Source organism: Oncorhynchus clarkii, chromosome 9, assembly GCF_045791955.1.
Source record: "Oncorhynchus clarkii lewisi isolate Uvic-CL-2024 chromosome 9, UVic_Ocla_1.0, whole genome shotgun sequence".
Lineage (NCBI taxonomy): Eukaryota > Metazoa > Chordata > Actinopteri > Salmoniformes > Salmonidae > Oncorhynchus > Oncorhynchus clarkii.
The window spans coordinates 45530810-45552957 of NC_092155.1; the positions used below are offsets into that span (position 1 = coordinate 45530810).

Sequence of the window (22148 nt, forward strand, 5' to 3'; positions counted from 1 at the left end):
CACCTTTCCCTGGCTTAGCCATCGCACCTCTGTGTGATAAGGCAAATCACCATGCTCCGTTTCTAACTCCGTCAGAAATGCCTTGAACTGGCGGTGATTCAAACCTTTGGCTCTGATAAAGTTAACTGTGCGCGTGATGATGCTCATTACATGCTCCATTTTCAAGGCTTTACCGCACAACGCTTCCTGGTGTATGATACAATGATAAGCTGTCAGCTCACCTGTCGCGTTTTCCTCTTGCATCTTTTCCCGTATCTTCGCCACCAGTCCGCTCCTGTGTCCACACATCGCAGGTGCTCCGTCGGTTGTCAAACCCACGAGTTTTTCCCAAGGCAGCTCCATCTCATTTACACATCTTGACACCTCTTCATACAAATCATGCCCCGTAGTTGTGCCATGCATAGGACGTAAAGCCAAAAACTCCTCTGTCACGCTTAGGTTGGAGTCCACTCCGCGGATGAAAATTGACAACTGGGCAATGTCAGAAATGTCGGTGCTCTCATCCACAGCCAAGGAATATGCAATAAAATCTTTTCCCTTTTTCACAAGCTGCTCTTTTAGATTGATGGACAACTGGTCTACTCTCTCGGCAATGGTGTTTCTGCTCAGACTCACATTTAAAAAGAGTTGCCTTTTTTCTGGGCAAACTTCGTCACAAACTTTAATCATGCAGTTTTTGATGAAATCCCCCTCCGTAAATGGCCGGGCTGATTTAGCGATCTCTTCTGCCAAAATAAAACTGGCCTTGACAGCAGCCTGGCCTTGTGATTTGGCTTTTTTGAACAGAGCCTGTCGAGATTTGAGGCCTCGTTTTAATTCCTCTGCCTTTTGTAGCCTTTGTTCCATGTCCATATTCTTGTTTTTGTCCGCGTGTTTCGTTTCATAATGTCGTCTCAGATTATACTCTTTCAGTACCGCCACACTTTCTCCACACAGAAGACACACAGGTTTTCCAGCTACCTTCGTGAACATATACTCCGACTCCCACCTTGTTTGAAACCCCCGGTTCTCAGTATCCACCTTCCGTTTTGCCATTTTTGATGGGTATCTGAAAGTTAATTTTACTGTGATGCTGACGACTGCTGTGCCAATAAATATTGAAATGAAGCAGCCTACTGCTCGGTGCGTCACCTTTGCATTGTGGGAAATGTAGTATTGGTGCGTGTAAAAGATCTGCGGGCTGCCGGCTTGCTGCGGGCCGGTTCTAATAATAAATCAAGATCATCCCAGGGGCCGTAAAAAACCTTCTTGCGGGCCGGATGTGGCCCGCGGGCCTTGACTCTGACATATGTGCCTTAGAGCATCCGTAGCCTACCGCAGAGTCTAGTTATGGATTCAGCCAATGAACCTAATAGATGGTCGAAATTGTAAACTTTGCTGGAGTGTGTGGTCAAATTCTCTTTGGTTGCACATGAAATGAACCTGCCTTCACTTGCACCATGTTCACCATAAGTGTTTTACAATGAGTGGCCTATCAGTTGATTGTTAAAATTGAATTGGAATTGTTATGTATTGAAGTAATGTGAATGTAAACTATTACTCCTTTATCATCTCTCTTTGTATCCTTCTCCCCTCCCCTCCTCTTTTCTCTTCCTTTTCACCCTCTCCAGGCCTGTTAGTGACGCTGGCTGGGCTTGGCCACTCCTCCCCAGTCTCTCCCCCTCCTTCACCCTCCCCTTCTACTCATTCTCTCCTGCTGCTGCCACCACCATGCCCTCTGTCCCCTGCTGCACCACCTATCCTGTGGAAAGTGCCTGTCCGCCCCGGTAGGATGCCCGAGTCGCCCTGCTGTGCCCTGCGCCCCCTCCTGCCCGCCTCCACCACTACCAACGCCGTTTCCTCCTCCTCCGCTGTGACCTCTCCTCTCGCCGCCGCCCCGCCCCCCGATGGCATCGTCCCCGCGCTCCGCCATGGATGAGGATGAGGTGAGCGAAGTGATCAGCACCAACGCGCTGGCCTGGCTGGTGTGCTCAGCCGTGTCCATCCTGGCCAACGCCTGGGGCATCCTGAGCGTCAGCGCCAAGCAGAAGAAGTGGAAGCCGCTGGAGTTCCTCATCTGCACGCTGGCCGGGACGCACATCCTTAACATGGCCATCCCCATCACCATGTACTGCGTCATCACCCTGCGCCGACAGCACTCCAGCTACCAATGGAACGAGGGCCTGTGCAAGGTGTTCGTGTCCACCTTCTACACCCTGACGCTGGTCACCTGCTTCTCAGTCACCTCACTCTCCTACCACCGCATGTGGATGGTACGCTGGCCCGTCAACTACAGGTATGTGTGGGGAAGAACTGGCGTCTAGTTTGATTGCTTCTCTCTTGCTGTGTGTTGTTGCGGGTGGGTGAACTCTCTTGTGCGACTGTCCCGTATCTTTTCCATTGGTTTCTTTTTTTTAAATAATATATATATTTTTTCATTTTATATTTTTCTCACTCCATATACAAACTTATACATAGGAACAATTACTTACAGACGCACACAAACAGTGACTACGTTTGTTTGTCCTGTTTCTACAGATGCTGTGAAAAGTTGCACGTCCAAAATAAAAGTGGAAAGGCATTCAGTGCATTCGGAAGTTATTCAAACCCCTTGACTTTTTCCACATTTTGTTATGTTACGGCCTTATTCTAAAATGTATAAAATAATATTTTTTCTTCATCAATCTACACACAATACCCCATAATGATGAAGCGAAAACAGGTTTTTATACATTTTTCCAAATGTATAAAAAAAAACTGAAATACCTCATTTATATAAGTATTCAGACCTTTGCTATGACACTCAAAATTGAGCTGAGGTGCATCCTGTTTCCATTGATCATATCATCCTTGAGATGTTTCTACAACTTGATTGGAGTCCACCTGTGGTAAATTAAATTGATTGAACTTGATTTGGAAAGGCTCACACCTATGTATATATGGTCCCACAGTTGACAGTGCATGTCAGAGCAAAAACCAAGCCATGAGGTCGAAGTAATTGTCCGTAGAGCTCCAAGACAGGATTGTGTCGAGGCAGATCTGGGGAAGGGTACCAAAAAGTTCTGCAGCATTGAAAGTCCCCAAGAGTACATTCTTAAATGGAAGAAGTTTGAAACCACCAAGACTCTTCCTAGAGCTGGCCGCCCGGCCAAACTGAGCAATCGAAGAAGAAGGGCCTTGGTCAGGGAGGTGACCAAGAACCCGATGGTCACTCTGACAGAGCTCCAGAGTTCCTCTGGGGTCGATGAAGGAAAATCATCTCTGCAGCACTCCACCAATCAGGCCTTTATGGTAGAGTGGCCAGACGGAAGCCACTCCTCAGTAAAAGGCACATGACAGCCTGCTTGGAGTTTGCCAGAAGGCACCTAAAGTACTCTCAGACCTTGAGAAACAACATTGAACTATTTTGCCAGAATGCCAAGCGTCACATCTGGAGGAAACCTGGCATCATCCCTACGGTGAAACGTGGTGGCAGCATCTTGCTATGGGGATGTTTTTCAGCGGCAGGGACAGGGAGACTAGTCAGGATCGAGGGAAAGATAAACGGAGCAAAGTACAGAGAGATCCTTGATGAAAACCTGGTCCAGAGCGCTCAGGACCCCAGACTGGGGCGACGGTTCACCTTCCAACAGGACAACGACCCTAAGCATACAGCCAAGACAACGCAGGAGTGGCTTAGGGACAAGTCTCTGAATGTCCTTGAGTGCCCCATCCAGAGCCCGGACTTGAACACGATCGAACATCTCTGGAGAGACCTGAAAATAGTGGGCAGCGACTCTCCCCATCCAACCTGACAGAACTTGAGAGGATCTGCAGAGAAGAATGGAAGAAACTCCCCAAATTGTAGAGTCATACCCAAGAACACTTGAAGCTGTAACCGCTGCCAAAGATGCTTCAACAAAATACAGAGTAACGGGTCTGAATACTTATGTCCTGTAAATGTGATTTTTTAAAATGTATAATACATTTGCAAAAATGTCTTAAAACCTGTTTTTGCTTTGTCATTACGGGGTATTGTGTGTAGATTGATGAGAGGGGGGGAAAGTAATCAATTTTAGAATAAGGCTGTAACATAACAAAATGTGGAAAAAGTCAAGAGGTCTGAAGATATTTTCAAATTCACTGTATATACAGGGGCAGCCATTGATTGTGCTTTTGGTCCCACTTTTTTTAAAGTGGTGCATATACCTGTCTTCATGGTAGTTAAATAATGTTGGGAGATCGGACAACAATGTGAAGCAAAAATAGAAAAGGTGCAGTGTAATTGGTAGACATGGTTACTTAGTAATTACAACCGTTACACCTGTTCGTGGGATTGCATAGTTACATTTTGTCACGCATTAGATAAACCACAAATTATGAATGACCTTCCAGTAGCCTAGAATTAGCGTAATCTACATTGTGAGTTTATTTGCAAATCTACTAACAGCTACAGTAAATGTTGTTTTTCTTCAAGACTTTCAAGTAATTCAATGCAGCCTCCCTCTGACAAAGCATTCAGCTACAGCGACATCATATAATTTCGCCAAATATAGCCTAGGCTACATTATCTCTCCCCCAGAACACATAGTCATACTCATCCTTTCCAACCATGCCAATCATAATATGAAGAATCTGACTGAGTGTCTGATGGACTTGGTTTCATAGGGTTAGAGAAACAGGAGAGTTAGTGATGCGTTCCCAGTGAATTCACTTTATCCCGGACACATCTGTTGGTGTGGAATCCAGGTAATCCCGTGTGGGACTAGACTTGCTAGACTGTGAGAGCATCCGCTGCATCACTTCCATCCAGTTCCATCTGGCTTCCACAACCATCAGAAGTAATGTGATCCTTGTTGGCGCTACTTGAACAACACAGGAACCATGAATTAGGGTCAAAGTCGGAAGTCCAACTTATCTGAACGATCTGTTCTGTGCCATTTCTACCTTACGTGCCCCTCAATAAAAATGTTTCAAATCTCAGACCTACAAGTATATTGTAGGACTAGGAGAAATGTTTTAAAGCCACCACAACCACACTGCTTCTTGACACAATGCTCACTTAACCCAGAAGCCAGCCATACCAATGTGTCGGGGGAAACACCATACAACTGTTTCAGCGTGCATTTGTGCCCCGCCAGCCGCTAGAGCGCAATGGGACAAGGACAACCTGGTTGGCCATAGGACAACTAACCCGGACAACTATGCACCTCATGGGTCTCCCGGTCGTGGCTGTCTACGACACAGCCTGGGATTGAACCAGGATCTGTAGTGACGCAGTTAGCGCTGCAATGCAGTGCATTAGACCACTGTGCCACTCAAGAGGCCCCAACTGCGGTATGGTTTTGACAGTTATTTGAATAACAGATTAAAAGTGAAGTTTGTGCTTTTAATTTCAAAATGTCTGAATGTTATTATTGTTATGCAAATCTGTCCCCATGTTGATCATCAAAAAGTTCATAACAATTATTTGTAGATGAATGCATCTCAAGAGCGATGTAATTGCAGGCCAAGTGCACATGAACAAACACATTTTAGTGTGCAAAAACCGTACTGCAAACCAAATGAGTTTGGGGGTGGGTATCAAACCAGCTTAAGAGTAACATTTCAACCACTTTGAAACTGAATGTCATTTTAGAATGTCAGAATCAGCCCAATGAAAACAGGGAGATGGATACTGTGTGTTAATGACAATGAGATTAATCAAATGGTGTGTATTGATAAGGATTCTCTAAATAGCCCTTCCTGTGCACAGATATTTTATTCTAGCTCCTATTGTCAAATTGTCTACAGATGTCCAGATCATAGTTAACGAGGCCAATTTTCCAGCTCAGCAGAGACAAGGTTTTTGGCAAAAAAATACAATTAACAACATTTTTGTTTACCCAACAAGCGGTGCTTGTCCTCAATTATCTTTACCTAATATAATTTCAGAGTAGCTAAAGCTATGTGTTTGTGTCCAAACAAATCATCCCAAATTGTTGTGAAACCTGTGTACAGATTCTCGCTCTCTCAAAAAAGAGAGAGGGGGGATAGAGAAAAAGCAAGCGAGAGTCAGTTATAGACCTGAAGCTTGATTCACAATAACATTATCCATCTTCTGTCCCCCAAAGTCATCTTTTTTCTCACCCCGCCCCCATAAAGACCCTCACACATTTTTTCCAGCTCCTCTTAACAATGTAATTCCACATGTGACCTCTTTCTATCATGACACAAGGCGAGACCCAGATGCAGACACAGGAGGCAGACGGTTGGAGTCTTACAATGTTTAATAATCCAAAAGGAGTAGGCAAGAGAAGGGTCGTGGACAGGTTAAAGGTCAAAACCAGGAGGACTATGAAAAAGAGAATTGCAAAGGCAGGCGTACGGGAAAAACGATGGTAGACTTGGAACATACAAGACGAACTGGCACAGAGAGACAGGAAACACAGGGATAAATACAATGGCACAGAGAGACAGGAAACACAGAGATAAATACATTGGGAAAACAAGCGACACCTGGAGCGGGTGGAGACAATAACGAGGACAGGTGAAACAGATCAGAGTGTGACACTTTCATCTTTCACCTGAAACAGACCCAATTTCTCCTTTTGAAAGCACATGGCCGCGTGCTTTACCTGACGTGAGCATACTGAAGGCCTGAATAATGAATTTTGCCATTGCACTGGAAACAAACGCTTCATCATCTGTTCTCATCAGCCAGTGCTCACTATCTCTCAGGAGTTTTTTTCTCTCCCTCTCTTCTTCCTCCCTCTCGTTTTATAGTAATAGATTCAAGCAGCTTGATGACGTAAATCCCTCTCTTTGCTCCCACCTCAGGCACTTTGAGGAAAGGCTAGATCTGTGACTCGCAGCAGCTAAGAGACCCACTTCTTTAGCACAGCGATAAAGGCAGATTAATGCAAACATGGCAGACCCAGGGCTGCTGCCTTCCTCTATACGCTGTTCCCATCGCCCTGCATACATGTAGCACAGACCAATTCAAATCAAAATCTACCATTTATATATGTCGTAATACTGTATACTTTACTTCATTTGGTGAGGTTGGTGCCATTCTCTGTGCAAAGACACACATACAATGTCTCTGTGAAGCGAGGGAGATTAATCAAAGGATGTGAATGAGGGTAAGAGGAGATGAGAGAAGAGGGGGATGGACGAAGCTGGCTTTGATCTCTCCCCTGAAAGACAGCTTGGGTTTACCTCCAGAACTCCTCTCGGACAGTTGTGGTAGGCTATGGGGGTTGGAGGAGGGGCATCCTCAGCCGGAGTAAATTCTGAAAATCTGCCTGGATACTCTTGAGTCCCTTTATACCGTAGCCACTTTCTAAAAACAACCCACAAAAAAATCATACAATCGACAATCGGGTATCCATAAGTAAGGCAACCAATAGAGGCCTTTGCAACATAAACTGTCTCATGATGTCTTCAATTCTTTCTAGTTTAGTCAATGAATTTCAGGGCTCTGTTTAATCAAACTCACATTGGTGTATTTAGACAGTGGCTTGAATCATGGTCAAATAAAATCACTTGACTTATTTTGGGTATATTAAAACCACTAATGCTTCCTGAGACGTGCTTTTCAGTGTCAGGGCTTAGTTCAATCTGTTAAACTGAAGCGTTACTGATTCTGCCATAGAGATGTCAAGATAATTTCCCATTGAGCCGAGATATGCAGCATTTACCGTGAATGTGGTTTTTAAATTTCAATCATTCTGTAAATATGAACTTCTGCGATGCGGATCGAATAGAGCCCTAAGAAGTGCAGCAGTCTTTAAACCATGACACTGCACCAACATTGCTCCGGCAGGTTCGATTTGAATTCCAGACTCGGTTTTTGTGCAGTGGAACTTTGTGAATGTGCTTTCATGTGCTGCAACCGTGTGTGTGTCTTAGTTCAGGTAAAGCCTGTGTCGCCTCTCGTAGATGTGTTAAAAGGAAAAACGCCCCAGCCTCCTGCAGTATTTTTTTTAATGTGTGCCGTGCACATAGCAAATGCATACTACCAGAGGTAACTAACACTCTGAGCAAATTGCTGGGGCTAAAACAATTACTTAGAGGTGAGGGAGAACCCTTTAAATAGACCAAGGAGACAAATATACCAAAGGGCATGGCAATGATCTGGGTCATCAACCAACCATTTCCATTGATTTCCACTCCTACTCTCTATCCAGTTGAATGGTGTTATTCATAGAATATATTGAAATGATGTGCATTAAGTAAGTCTATTCGTGTAATATTGATTTGATCGTATTAAAATTCTCTCAGACCGATCCTTATAATATCATGAAGCTCATGTAGAAGTTTAGATTTGTGGCAGTTTTATTATCGTGTCCTCTGATGATGTGGAGTAGATCTTCAAACATCCCCCCTCCTCTTCCTCCCCCAAGTTGAGTCTAATAATAGGAATCGAGTAGGAATTAGACATCACTTTGCAAGCTATGTGGAGTGTGGTTTATAGAGCCAGGAGTTTCAGACCACAGTTTAAGGGAATAACTATGACATCAAAGATGGGATTATGTTATTTACAATCCCCCTCTTCCTCCCCCATGTAGGTTGAGTAATACCAAGAAGCAGGCGGTGCACACGGTGATGGGCATCTGGATGGTGTCCTTCATCCTGTCCACACTGCCCGCCGTGGGCTGGCACGACACCATCGACCGCTTCTATGCCCGCGACTGCCGCTTCATCGTCACGGAGATCGGCCTGGGCTTCGGCGTGTGCTTCCTGCTGCTGATCGGCGGCAGCGTGGCCATGGGCATCATCTGCATCGGCATTGCCCTCTTCCAAACCTTCGCCATCCACGCGGGCCACAAGGCCGACAAGAACAAGTTCAACGTGCCCACCATCGTGGTGGAGGACGCTCAGGGCAAGCGGCGCTCGTCCATCGACGGCTCGGAATCGCTCAAGACCTCGCTGCAGATCACCTACCTGATCAGCGGCATCGTCTTCATTTATGACTTCCTCACCGGCTTCCCCATCCTGGTGAGTTCAGCTTCAAGTTTTAATAGTGGTATGTACAGGATACACATGGTATATACCGTCCAATGAAATGCTTACTTGCAGGTTCCCTCTCGATAACGTAACAACAATAAGAAATAGTAAAAGATAAGAATAAGAATAACCAGGAAATGGCTCTGGTAGAATATAATAAAATGTTTAGCAGAAGTATAAATATAGGAACGGCACTCAACAATTGATAGTAGAATATTTACACGTGTGTCGGGAAAGGGGGATTGGAGAGCAGGTGTTTAAACTGTTTAGCAGTAATAAATAAAAGTCTAGTAGCAGCAGTTATGATGTGTGTGTTGCATGGGTGTATATGTGTGTATGTGGATGTTTGTGTGTATGTGTGTGTGAGTGAGTGCATGTGTGCTAAGTTGCGGAGAGTCAGTGCAGGTGGTCAGTCCAGTTCAAGTGTTCAGCAGTCTGATGTCTTGTGGATAGAAACTGTCTGAGCCTGTTGGTATCAGACCCGATGCTCCGATACCGTCTGCCCGATGGTAAGGAAGTGAACAGTCTGTGGCTGTGGTGTGTGGGGTCCTTGATGATGCTGTGGGACTTCCTCATGCACCGTTTTGAATGTATGTCCAGGCCGTGGCCGGGATGCAGCTGGTCAGGACGCTCTCGATGGGTGCAGCGGTAGTATTTGGAGAGGGGGCGTGCCAATTTTATTTAACCACCTTAGGAAGTAGAGGCGGTGTTGAGCCATCTTGACAAGAGTGACGGTGTTGTGTTGTGGTGTGGTGGTGTTGTGTTGTGTTGTGGTGGTGTTGTTTTCATGGTTAACATTGTGTGTGTCTGTGTGTGTGTTTGTATGCGTGTGTGTGTGTTTGTGTGCAGAACATATATGGGTTTTATGCAGCCTTTCCCCATAGTCCCCCCGCCCCACATCCTCTCTGGCACAAGTCTGCCCCACTTATGCAGTGGTGGGGGGAAAACGGGTTAGATGTATTGGATGGTTATACAGTCTGTTGTTAAAACTTTACAATGCAAATAATAATACATAAAAACTCAGTTATACAAGCCTTGTAGTTGGTGGTTGAATTATAGAGCTGTTCTGTGCTGTAGCTTAGTCCATTTCTGCCATCGGTAAAGGGTGTAATGGTTCACCAAACACGGTACGTATTGCGATTTTGGGGTCACGGTTCGGTTTTTGGTACAAAGGGGGATTAACATGCCATTCACAATATTCAGCGTTCACAATGTTCCTGGCATTGTCTGTTGTGACTCTGGCATTGTCTGTTGTGACTCTGGCATTGTCTGTTGTGACTCTGGCATTGTCTGTTGTGACTCTGGCATTGTCTGTTGTTTCCACTCTGCTTTTGTAACCATGTGGGAGGTGGGAATTTACCAGTTGTGAAGTCGTAAATAGCAGTTGAATGCATTCAAGTTATTTTATCTCGTTGAGAAATGCCAAATTGGCTATCATGCATGTAAACAAATTATAGAGTTGAAAAACCACATGAATAGATTGCTTTTTATGAATAATGTTTTGCTGTTGCATTTAACTGCCAAACATGCTGTTATAGAGGCCATTTCCTTAGTATGTGACGTCAGAGGTCACCATGTAGGAGAAGTGAGTGCTCAAGATGAGTTTCCCACAAGTAATTACCAGTTGGAAGGCCGTTCAAGTGGATTTTTCCCAGTTGTATGTGGTAAATACCGACTTGCATCTTGGTTATGAACGCACCATGACACTGCCTCCTTCAGTGTCAGATGATTCTCATAAAGGGGGTGTGCCTATAGCACAGTACATCTCCCATTCCAGGTTAATGTTATGGGCTGTCACTGTTAAGTAAATGCAACACAGGGTGCATTGGCCAATTAGTTGAAAACTTCGGCTTTGGCTTTCTTATATAGAGCAGGTACTACTTGTTTGCTGAAATGGGTGCAAGGGAAGTTTGTAATGTGTTTCGAGCACTTTCAAGAGTTGCTGACAATCACCAGAAAACCCCAGAGTGGATAAACCGTGGCAAGTGGATAAACCTCCTCTACCCTCTGTTCTATTGGCGAACGTGCAATTACTGGTCCCCACAGTGACCGTACGTACATATCCCAACCAGAAGCCATGAATTACAGGCAACTTCCGCACTGAGCTAAAGGATGCTGCTTTTAAGGAGTGTGAATAATTCGGACGCTTATAAGAAATTCCATTACTCCCTCCATTGAACCATCAAACAGGCATATACAGGACTAAGATTGAATCTTACAGGACTAAGATTGAATCTTACAGAACTAAGATTGAATCTTACTACACCGGCTGACGCATGTCGGTTGTGGCAGGGCTTGCAAACTATCACGGATTACAAAGGGAAAACCAGCTGCAAGCTGCCCAGTGACGCGAGCCTACCAGACGAGTTAAATGCCTTCTATGCTCGCTTCGAGGTAAGCGATGCTGAACCATGCATGAGAGCACCAGCTGTTTAAACAGGTTAACATTCACAAGACTGCAGGGCCAGACGGATTACCAGGATGCCTACTCAGAGCATGCGCTGACCAGCTGGCAAGTATCGTCACTGACATTTTCAACCTCTCCCTGACCCAGTCTGTCATACCTACATGTTTCAAGCAGACCACCATAGTCACTGTGCCCAAGAACACCAAGGTAACCTGTCTAAATGACTATCGCCCCTTAGCACTCACATCTGTAGCCATGAAATGCTTTGAAAGGCTGATCATGGCTCACATCAACACCATCATCCCAGACACCCTGGACCCACTCCAAGTTGGATACCGCCCCAACAGATGCACAGATGACGCAATCTCTATTGCACTCCACATTGCCCTTTCCCATCTGGACAAAAGGAACACTTATGTGAGAATGCTGTTCATTGAAAACAGCTCAGCTTTCAACACCATATGGCGACAGGTAGCCTAGTGGTTAAGAGCGTTGGGCCACTAACCCGAAAGGTCGCTGTTTCGAATCCCTGAGCCGACTAGGTGAAAAATCTGTTGATGAGCCCTTGAGCAAGGCACTTAACCCTAATTGCTCCTGTAAGTTGCTCTGGATAAGAGTGTCTGTTAAATGACAAAAAAAAAAAAATCTAAATATTGCCCTCCAAACTCATCAATAAGCTAAGGACCCTGGGACTGAACACCTCCCTCTGCAACTGCATCCTAGAGTTCCTGACGGGCCGCTCACAGGTGGGCCATTGACATCGATGGGCCTGTAGGGGAGCGGGTCAAGAGCTTCAAGTTCCTCGGTGTCAACATAAGTAAGGACCTATCCTGGTCCAAACACATCAACACAGTCTTGAAGAGGGCACAACAACGTCTCTTCCCCCTCAGGAGGCTGAAAAGATTTGGCATGGGCCCTCAGATCATCAAAAGGTTCTACAGCTGCACCATTGAGAGCTTCTTGACTGGCTGCATCACCGCTTGGTATGGCAACTCACAAGGCGCTACAGAGGATAGTGAGTACGGCCCGGCACATCACTGGGGCCAAGCTCTCTGCTATCCAGGCCCTAAAAAAGGCTTAGACAGTTCTCTCTTCTACCGCACAGCAAGCAGTACCGGAGCTCCAAGTCTGGAACTAAAAGGCTCCTGAACAGAATCTATCCCTAAGCCATAAGACTGCTCAACAGTTAATCAAATGGCTACCCGGACAATTTGCATTGACACACTTTTTTTTGCACTGGCTCTATTAACATTTACTGGATTCTACCCACAACCTCACACATACTACACTGACACGCCAAAACACACATAAGCACACACTTTTTAACTCTGAATTGTTGGGAAAGGGCTCGTAAGTAAGTATTTCGCAGTAAAGTCTGTTGTACACCTGTTGTATTCGGTGCATGTGACAAATAACAGTGATTTGATTTGAATGGGTGCATATCCACGACTACAAAGCAAAGACTGAAAATATATACATCTGGCCTACCTTTTGCTATTGCAATCTCTTTGGCCCTGTCAGAATCAGCTGCCAAGGGCTGCTTGAATGCAGAGGGAATATGATGCTGTGTTGTTGTTTCTTTGCGTTTCAGTCTTTCGTTTATATATTGGGGTGATGTCGGCGTAAATGTGTCAACATATTTGAGGTGTTGGCAGCTGCAGAGGCTAGTCTCGTTGAGCGTGGCGACATACTGTTAACGTTTTGTCCACCACTCTCTGTCCATCGCCGTAGTAATCGACTGGGAAGACAACAAACTGGAGATTTAAACGATGATGGAGGATCCTCCAATTCTGTTTTATTGACCCCACCACTCGCTATCTTACAGAACTAGTTCCCGGCTAATTAAGATTAGAATTTTCATCACAACGTGCACATAGGTTCTAGTTGTTCAAACGGAATAGCCTGAAATGTTGTTGTTTTTTCAGCTCAGATTTACCCGAGTCATAGGCCTACAACGCAGCACAGGCATAGCCTATAGGCCTAGTGTTTTCATTATGGAAATGTCAATGTTTTTATCTATTCATTTGGGTTCACAGTGCAGCCCAAACCGAGGTCCCTATATCAAACGGTTGAATATGAATACATGTACCATTACAAACTCAAGCCTAAATATGTAGATAAAGAAGCTGTACAGCACACTTTCACTCACTCATTCATTCACTCACTCACTCACACACAAACACACACACACACACACTCGCACTCAGAAAAGCACTCAAAGACTCCCCTAGCAACACGCCTGTGACATGCTAACTCAACTGCAGATTGAAAGATTTATGTAGCATATTCAGTAATGCACTTATGATTTTAGCAGGCAAGTGACAAACTAGGCTAAGGCTACAACTCTCAGATAATTCCTCAAGAAATCCTATTCCCGTCACATAGCATTCCACACATTTTAGCATGCTGCTAAGCATTTGCATCTTCTTAAAATGTAATGCAGTATACTGCTATGTAGGCCTGCAATGTTTGCCCACCCCCTGCTGCCCCCTCGCAGTGGTGGCAGCCATTTTGTCTGACATCAGCAGAGCTCCGTCTGTTTGTTGTGCTCCAGAGAGGGAGAAGGGCCGAGGCAGATGGGAAGGAAGAGGATGCACTTTGAGTCAGCACAGGAGGACTCCAAAACACCATAGAAATGAGCTACCTCGCAGGAGAACGGAGCATGAACAGAGTATGCTCAGTGTGGGCCAGTGTGAAGTATAGGCAAAACCATTGTTAATTAGTAGACTAATGTTCCCCGTAGGGCCTCCTATAAGACTAGTTTATTATTTAAATTAACTTTAACGCTTTACCCAGCTCATCTGGGGCTTTAGGTAGCCCTGGAAGTGAGGGAGGCAGGGTGTGTGTGAGTGTGGGTGTCTCTGCTCCAGTGCACGTGTCTCTGTGTGTGTCTCTGCTCCAGTGCCCTTCAAGAGCTGCTCCAAAACATCACACTAGGGGGCGGAGAAAAGTGGCTATGCGTGCATATGCGTGCGTGTGTGTGTGGCGGGATTCCCCCTCATCTCATTGTGCAAGACTGCTCTACCCAACAGAGTGTTTGGTAGCATTGCAGGTGACATACAGTAAACCCTTGTGATAATCAATGGTTGTTGCCATTTATCACCAATGTGTTGCTACAAATGGCATCACATACAGCTTCTGGAGCCATTTCGCTGACCTTATGAGTGTTCCTTCATAGGAGAGAGAAGTCTGTACCCTAGGGTTAAATCTGCTCTATGGCTAATGTACTATGTCATGTACTTCTCGTGGTTTGTTAGCAGTAGACATCTGCGTAGCCTGTCAATTTACTCTCCTTCCTTGCTCGTTTATAACCTTGAATTTTGTCAGCAGGTTTTTTTCTTCTTCTACACACTCTTTGGTTTAGCTCTGTTCTCTTCACACAAGTAAGCAGACGAAGCACCATCCATCCACACAACAACTCCGGATTCGAAACCTTTAGGAAATGGGTGGGTGGCACGAAGCCAAATTTGGCATCAACTGTCCCTATCATAACGTCTATTGCGTTGGTTAGCAGCTGCAGTTCAAATGTGGGGTCATTTGATTAGCCGCAGTCGACCTGCTGAGAATCCATATGGCAATCAAATAGGTAAAACGTCAGTCAAAGACAAAGTGTAGTCACAATTCAACGTCTCAGACACGAGACGTATGTGGCAGGGACTCCAGACAATCAAGGATTACAAAGGGAAAACCAGCCATGTTGCGGACACTGACGTCTTGCTCCCGGACAAGCTAAACATAATCTTCGCCCTCTTTGAGGATAACACATTGCTGCTCCCGAGGACTGTGGGCTCTCGTTCTCTGTGGCCGACGTAAGACATTTAAGCTTGTTAATCCTCGCAGGGCTGCCAGCTCAGACGGCATCCCTAGCCGCAAGCGCAGACCAGCTGGCTGGAGTGTTTACGGACATATTCAATCTCTCCCTATCCTAGTCTGCTGTCCCCATTTGTTTCAGGATGTCCACCATTGTTCCTGTACCAAGAAAGCAAAGGTAACTGAACTAAATGACTATCTCCCCATAGCACTCACTTCTGTCATCATGAAGTGCTTTGAGAGGCTAGTTAAGGATCATATCACCTTCACGTTACCTGACACCCTAGATCCCACTCCAATAGATCCACAGACGAGGCAATCACCATCGCACTGCACACCGCCCCATCCCACCTGGACAAAAAGTATACCTATGTAAGAATGCTGTTCATTGACTACAGCTCTGCCTTCAACACCATAGTGCCCTCCAAGCTCATCATTAAGCTCGGGGCCCTGGGTCTGAACCCCTACCTGTGCAACTGGGTCCTGAACTTCCTGACAGGCCGACCCCCAAGTGGTGAAGGTAGGAAATAACACCTCCACTTTGCGGATCCTCAACACAGGGGCACCACAAGGGTACGTGCTCAGCCCCTTCCTGTACTCCCTGTTCACCCATGACTGAGTAGCCCCACACGCCTCCAACTCAATCATCAAGTTTGCAGACGACACAACAGTAGTAGGCCTGATTACCAACAATGACAAGACAGCCTACAGAGAGGAAGTGAGGGCCCTGGCGGAGTGGTGCCAAGAAAATAACTTCTCCCTCAACGTCAACAAAATGAAGGTGCTGATCGTGGACTTCTGGAGACAGGAAAAGGAGCATCCCCCCATCCACATTGACGGGGATGCAGTGGAGAAAGTGAAAAGCTTAAGGTTCCTCAGCATACACATCACTGACAATCTGTCTGAAATGGTCCACTCACACAGACAGTGTGGAGAAGAAGGGGCAACAGCGCCTCTTCAACCTCAGGAGGCTGAAGTAATTTTGCATGGCTCCTCACAAACTTTTACAGATGCATCATTGAGAACATCCTGTCGGGCTGTATCACTGGTACAGCAACTGCACCATCCACAACCGCAAGGCTCTCCAGAGGGTGGTGCAGTCTGCCCAACGCGTCACCGGGGGCACACTGCCTGCCAATTTTCCCTGGAATATTTTTAGGCACTGAGCTAATTTCAGGTCTGCTGAGCGCAAACTTGAATGTTGTGAAAATTCTGTGCAACTTCCAACACACGTTTACTGTGAACACTGAGGCTGTACCCTCTTTAAGTTACAGTTTTAACAGTGGTCAAGAAGGCTACTGTGGATATTTTATCATAATGTAGGCCTACCAGAACAGTCTACCATCAAAAACAATGTAGAACATGCATCCCATAACATTTTTCTAAACATTTTTTTAATATTAATTTTTACCCACTTTTTCGTAGTATCCAATTGTTAGCAGTTACTGTCTTGTCTCATCGCTACAACTCCCGTACGGGCTCGGGAGAGACGAAGGTCGAGAGCCATGCGTCCTCCGATACACAACCCAACCAAGCCGCACTGCTTCTTAACACAGCGTGCATCCAACCCGGAAGCCAGCCGCACCAATGTGTCGGAAGAAACACCGTACACCTAGCGACCTGGTCAGCTTACACTGCACCCTGCCCGCCACAGGAGTCGCTAGTGCGCGAAGACACAAGGATATCCCTACCGGCCAAACCCTCCCTAACCCGGACGACGCTAGGCCAATTGTGCATCGTCCCATAGACCTCCCGGTCACGGCCGGCTGCGACAGAGCCTGGGCTCGAAACCAGAGCCTCTGGTGGCACAGCTTTAGACTCTCTGGGCCCACCGGGAAGGCAGAGTTTGTACCTTCAGACACATGGACTGGTTGAAACAGTTTGCCTACCTGGCGCAGGACAGGTGAATCGAGTGCAACTACCACCAACAGCCCGAGACGAATAAATAAAAAATTGGAGATCGACTAGTCGATTGCGATCGACCGGTTGGTGACCACTGTTCTAGAAAGTTTAATGATGTTCAATCTCGTGCTTCTCTCTGTGTGCTGATATATTCTGTGTGGCAGTCCTGGGGGGAGCCTCGCGTCAGTCCTGGGGGGAGCCTTGCTGCAGTCCTGGGGGGAGGCTTGCGGCAGTCTCTGGGGAGATGCGCGGCAGTCTTGGGGCTACTGCACGTACACATGCAGCTTAGAGGGAATGTTACTGCCTGCCCTCCAGGACACCTACAGCACCCGATGTCACAGGAAGGCCAAAAAGATCATCAAGGACATCAACCACCCGAGCCTATGCCTGTTCACCCCGCTATCATCCAGAAGGCGAGGTCAACACAGGTGCATCAAAGCTTGGACCGAGAGACTGAAAAACAGCTTCTATCTCAAGGCCTTCAGACTGTTAAATAGCCATCACTAGCCAGCCTCCAACCAGTACCCTGCCATGAACTTAGTCACTGTCACTAGCTGGCTACCACCCGGTTACTCAACCCTGCACCTTAGAGGATGCTGCCCTATGTACATAGTCATGGAACACTGGTCACTTTAATAATGGAACACTGGTCACTTTAATTACAATCTGTTAACAATGCCATCCTATTCAACTATTGCTGTATATATACTATTCTATCATACTGTCCATAATGTCTATACATCCCATCACATATATGTATTTATACTCCGGACTCTGACATTGCTGCTAATATTTATATGTTTGTTCATTCCATTGTTTTACATTTAGATCTGTGTGTATTGTTGTGAATTGTTAGATATTATTGCACAAGCATTTCACTACACCCGCAATAACATTAGCTAAATATGTGTATGCGACCAGTAAAATGGGATTTGATTTGAGCGGGCGCACACACAGTGGCTCAGGTTGTGTTGTTGCCATTGTTGTTGCCCTGTCCACAGATGTGTCCAGACTGAGTAATTATACAGTGGAACAAAATGGCGTTAGGATGAATGCACCGTGGTCCTGCCTTACTGACTTTAATTATCTCTTCTTGTGGACTACAGCAGCTGAGGAGACGAGAGGGATTGAATTCATAAGAGCGCATGCCAAAATGACCAACTCTAAGACGACTCTCATAATCTGAGAGTCCCAAATTCCCAAGAAGGCCACGGACCTGGGATGATTGTGGCTGTTTTGGCACAAAGGAGAGAGGTTGTGGTTAATGCCTTTTTTCTCTAGGAAAATACTCCTCTTTTAAGCGAGTGGGTGTAGGATTTCTATGACTCTCTTCTATATTCATCAGTTTGCCTGCTCCACTGTCAGGTTCTCATCCATTTTTCAGTGAGACGTTTTCTTGGGTTATCATGCAGACTTGGAGTCGGTGGTGGGTGTGATCAGTGGGATAGGATAGGAAGGACTGGTGGTAGAATGGAGGGACCATGCACGGAGACAGGAACCAGGAAGGCAAAGTCTATGAGGTAGGTCTATGAGTGAGAGACCCCACCCCCTATCTTTGCCATTAGGATAGAAGGACAATACTTTATTGGTGTTCTTATTGGACAAGTTCAGGTGGCACAGTGAGGTTTGAGAATGTTTGCTCCCATTTGGAACCTAATCAGTGTGACTGGGGTTACAGGCTATAGAGGCTGCAGCAGTGTTCGAGCAGCATCTGGCACACGTGTTTGGGCCAGCAGAAAGTTTTTAATATTGTGGAACGATGAAATCGGACAATATACCGTACATTGTGGCATTCATGACTACAGGGATGTACTGTGTTGTGATAATACAGGGATATATTGTGATATCTAGGAATACTGGCATATATCGTGACATCAATTAATACAGGCATATATCGTGATTTATATAAACAGGTATTTACTGTAATATCCATAGGCCTATATCCATCAATAGACAGCATAAAGCCTAGACCATGTTGTTTGGCATCCAAGCTTCATCAGTATTTCCAATGTTAATTGGAATCAATTCCAATGTTCTGTTAATAGATTCCTGATATACTTCCCTTTAATGAATTCAGGTCAGCAATTGTTGGATCGCACTGCTTGCTGTATAGCCAGGCAGGCGATGCTATTTGACTTTGCTACCCAATTAACAAGTCAATCCAACTTAATTGATCGTGTGATCAGTTTAAAAGCTACAATTGAAGACTTCAGGACATTGGCTGGTGATGCCAATTGATTGATTTATAATGGCTTTTGTACTTACTAATAGAGATTTAACCAAAGGCATCAGAGTTTGTACATGAGGATTATTACACATACTTATCAAGGGGACACCTATACTATAGAAAGATAAACTGGTATAGTATTTTCTGTGACTCTCGGTGGAGCAGTAGACAGAGTTTATGTTTTATCACACTCATACATAACAGTTAACTGTGTGTGTGTGTGTGTGTGTGTGTGTGTGTGTGTGTGTGTGTGTGTGTGTGTGTGTGTGTGTGTGTGTGTGTGTGTGTGTGTGTGTGTGTGTGTGTGTGTGTGTGTGTGTGTGTGTGATTTATGGAGCCACATGATATCTGTATATCCCTCGTTTGCTGCGTCACATAATCTCCCCCTGGAGTGAGAGAGAAAAAGGGAGAACGAGAGCGAGTGAGAGAGAGACAAAAGAGAAAGAGAGAGATAGCAGTGGTAGTATTTATGTGTGTAAACCAGTTGGCCATGTCCAGCTGTTTGAAATCGATAAGAGCGAGCGAGACAGAGAGCACACGTTTGGTTATGACCCATTGATTTATTTATACCAGTGGCTGGGGACACTTTGTTTAAACCCCTCTGTATTCCATATGTGACCTTGAATGCTACTGTTCTCAGCCGCTTCATCCTTAATGTCACGGGGGATCCACATACCTTCTACACAGTTTCACCCTTTTGACCTGCACCACATACCAGTGGAGACTGGTGAAGGTGTACGACTCAGTAATGGCTGGAATGAAATGGAACGGGAATAAACACAATGGAGCCCACCACTGGCACATGAATGCACGCATGCGCACACACACACACAGATACAAACACAAACACACAAATTCGCACAAACACAAACACACACACATTCGCACAAACACTGCCCCCCCTACACACACACACACACACACATACATACATACATACATACATACATACAGAATAGGCCCAGTTATACGATATGTGAACAACCGTTAAGTGGCTCTTCAGCAACCTTTAAATGTGATTTATCTGTTGGCTTTATGCCTCTCCTGGTGTCGACACTTCATCTCTGAGTGATGCCCCTCTGCCCGTAACATTTACTTACACTCCAAAGAATTATGACCCAAAGTGTGTGTGCAACAGAAACCCTTAAAATAATTATAGCGGATCATATTTCCAGTGTGCCTACTAAAGCACAACAAATCTCCAGCCACTCCCTGGTGGCCTGGAATAATGAGCCATTTAAATGCAAGGGCAGTTATAATACAACATTCATCCATTATATTTCTATGGACTTTAGCTGAGAAATACATGCATTTAGTAGATTTTCGCAATTGCTATGCTACTGTATTTTACCCCTCCCACTATGACGGATGGATGGATCCATTGATCCATGTAGAGTGCATGATGATGGTGATCCATGTAGAGTGCATGATGATGGTTATCCATGTAGAGTGCATGATGATGGTTATCCATGTAGAGTGCATGATGATGGTGATCCATGTAGAGTGCATGATGATGGTGATCCATGTAGAGTGCATGATGATGGTGATCCATGTAGAGTGCATGATGATGGTGATCCATGTAGAGTGCATGATGATGGTTATCCATGTAGAGTGCATGATGATGGTTATCCATGTAGAGTGCATGATGATGGTGATCCATGTAGAGTGCATGATGATGGTGATCCATGTAGAGTGCATGATGATGGTGATCCATGTAGAGTGCATGATGATGGTGATCCATGTAGAGTGCATGATGATGGTTATCCATGTAGAGTGCATGATGATGGTTATCCATGTAGAGTGCATGATGATGGTTATCCATGTAGAGTGCATGATGATGGTTATCCATGTAGAGTGCATGATGATGGTTATCCATGTAGAGTGCATGATGATGGTGATCCATGTAGAGTGCATGATGATGGTTATCCATGTAGAGTGCATGATGATGGTGATCCATGTAGAGTGGGTTATCTGCCTTGCTCAGGGGCAGAACGACAGATGTTTACCTTGTCAGCTCGGGGATTTGATCCAGCAACCTTTACGTAGCGGGTTAGCCCGGGTACCAGTCTGTTTTTGCTATCATTCCACTCCTTGTACTCCGTGTCATTGTTTGGCAATTACAGATTACAAGGAGTGGAATGATAGCAGAAACAGACTGGTGGCCAGGCTAGTATATAGTATGATAGTACATGCAGAGTGTGTGATGATAGTGATGATGATAGTTATACACTCATGCTGTCTCTCTGAATCTGACTGTATCGCCTTGTGTTGAGAGGAACTGTGACTTCCCCACTCAGAGGTCAAACCAAGTGTAGCCGCTGTAGGGGAGACATGTCGGTGCCTTTATTATGGTGCTTAAAGGCACAATCTGTGATTTTAACAGCCTGACCCTGCCACTTTAGTTTGAGTAAGCTTAGAGGGATGGTTTAATGTAACCCCTCTCAAATTCACAGACTGATCTATCGGTGCAGGGAAGGACTGACAGTCTCTGAGATCGACATGATGGTTTTAAACATATTTCAAAGCTATACATTGTGTTGTTTGTTTATAAAAACTAAAATGCCAAAATACAACAACGATGAGTAATAGGTGTACATCCTTGGTTTATGATAGGGTATGACAGTTTACTAAGCTCAAAGGGTGTTACAGTCTTTAACAATCATTATTTGAATTGAACTGAACATTGAATGGGGGAAATCTCACAGATTGTGCATTCAAAGGCAAATGTGAATTTCATTTTATTAACTTGATTGAGTATTTAGTACTAAGCCCTAATAAGCCTGTCCTCTGATGATTTTGTTGACTTGATTCATTGTGATTGGGGCGTCCGTTGGCTTGCGGTGTACAGTATAG

At 45.3% G+C, this 22148-nt stretch overlaps 1 protein-coding gene across 1 annotated transcript in view; it reads left to right on the top strand.

Moving 5' to 3' along the window:
• The first annotated feature begins 1637 nt into the window (after positions 1 to 1637).
• LOC139416404 (G protein-coupled receptor 153) overlaps positions 1638 to 22148 on the top strand; it is a 34311-nt gene continuing 13800 nt past the window's right edge. The window contains exons 1-2 of the mRNA XM_071164986.1: positions 1638 to 2275; positions 8511 to 8940. Of these exons, the coding sequence (XP_071021087.1) occupies positions 1887 to 2275; positions 8511 to 8940 (819 nt within the window). The 5' untranslated portion in view covers positions 1638 to 1886. The remainder of the gene's footprint in view (positions 2276 to 8510; positions 8941 to 22148) is intronic.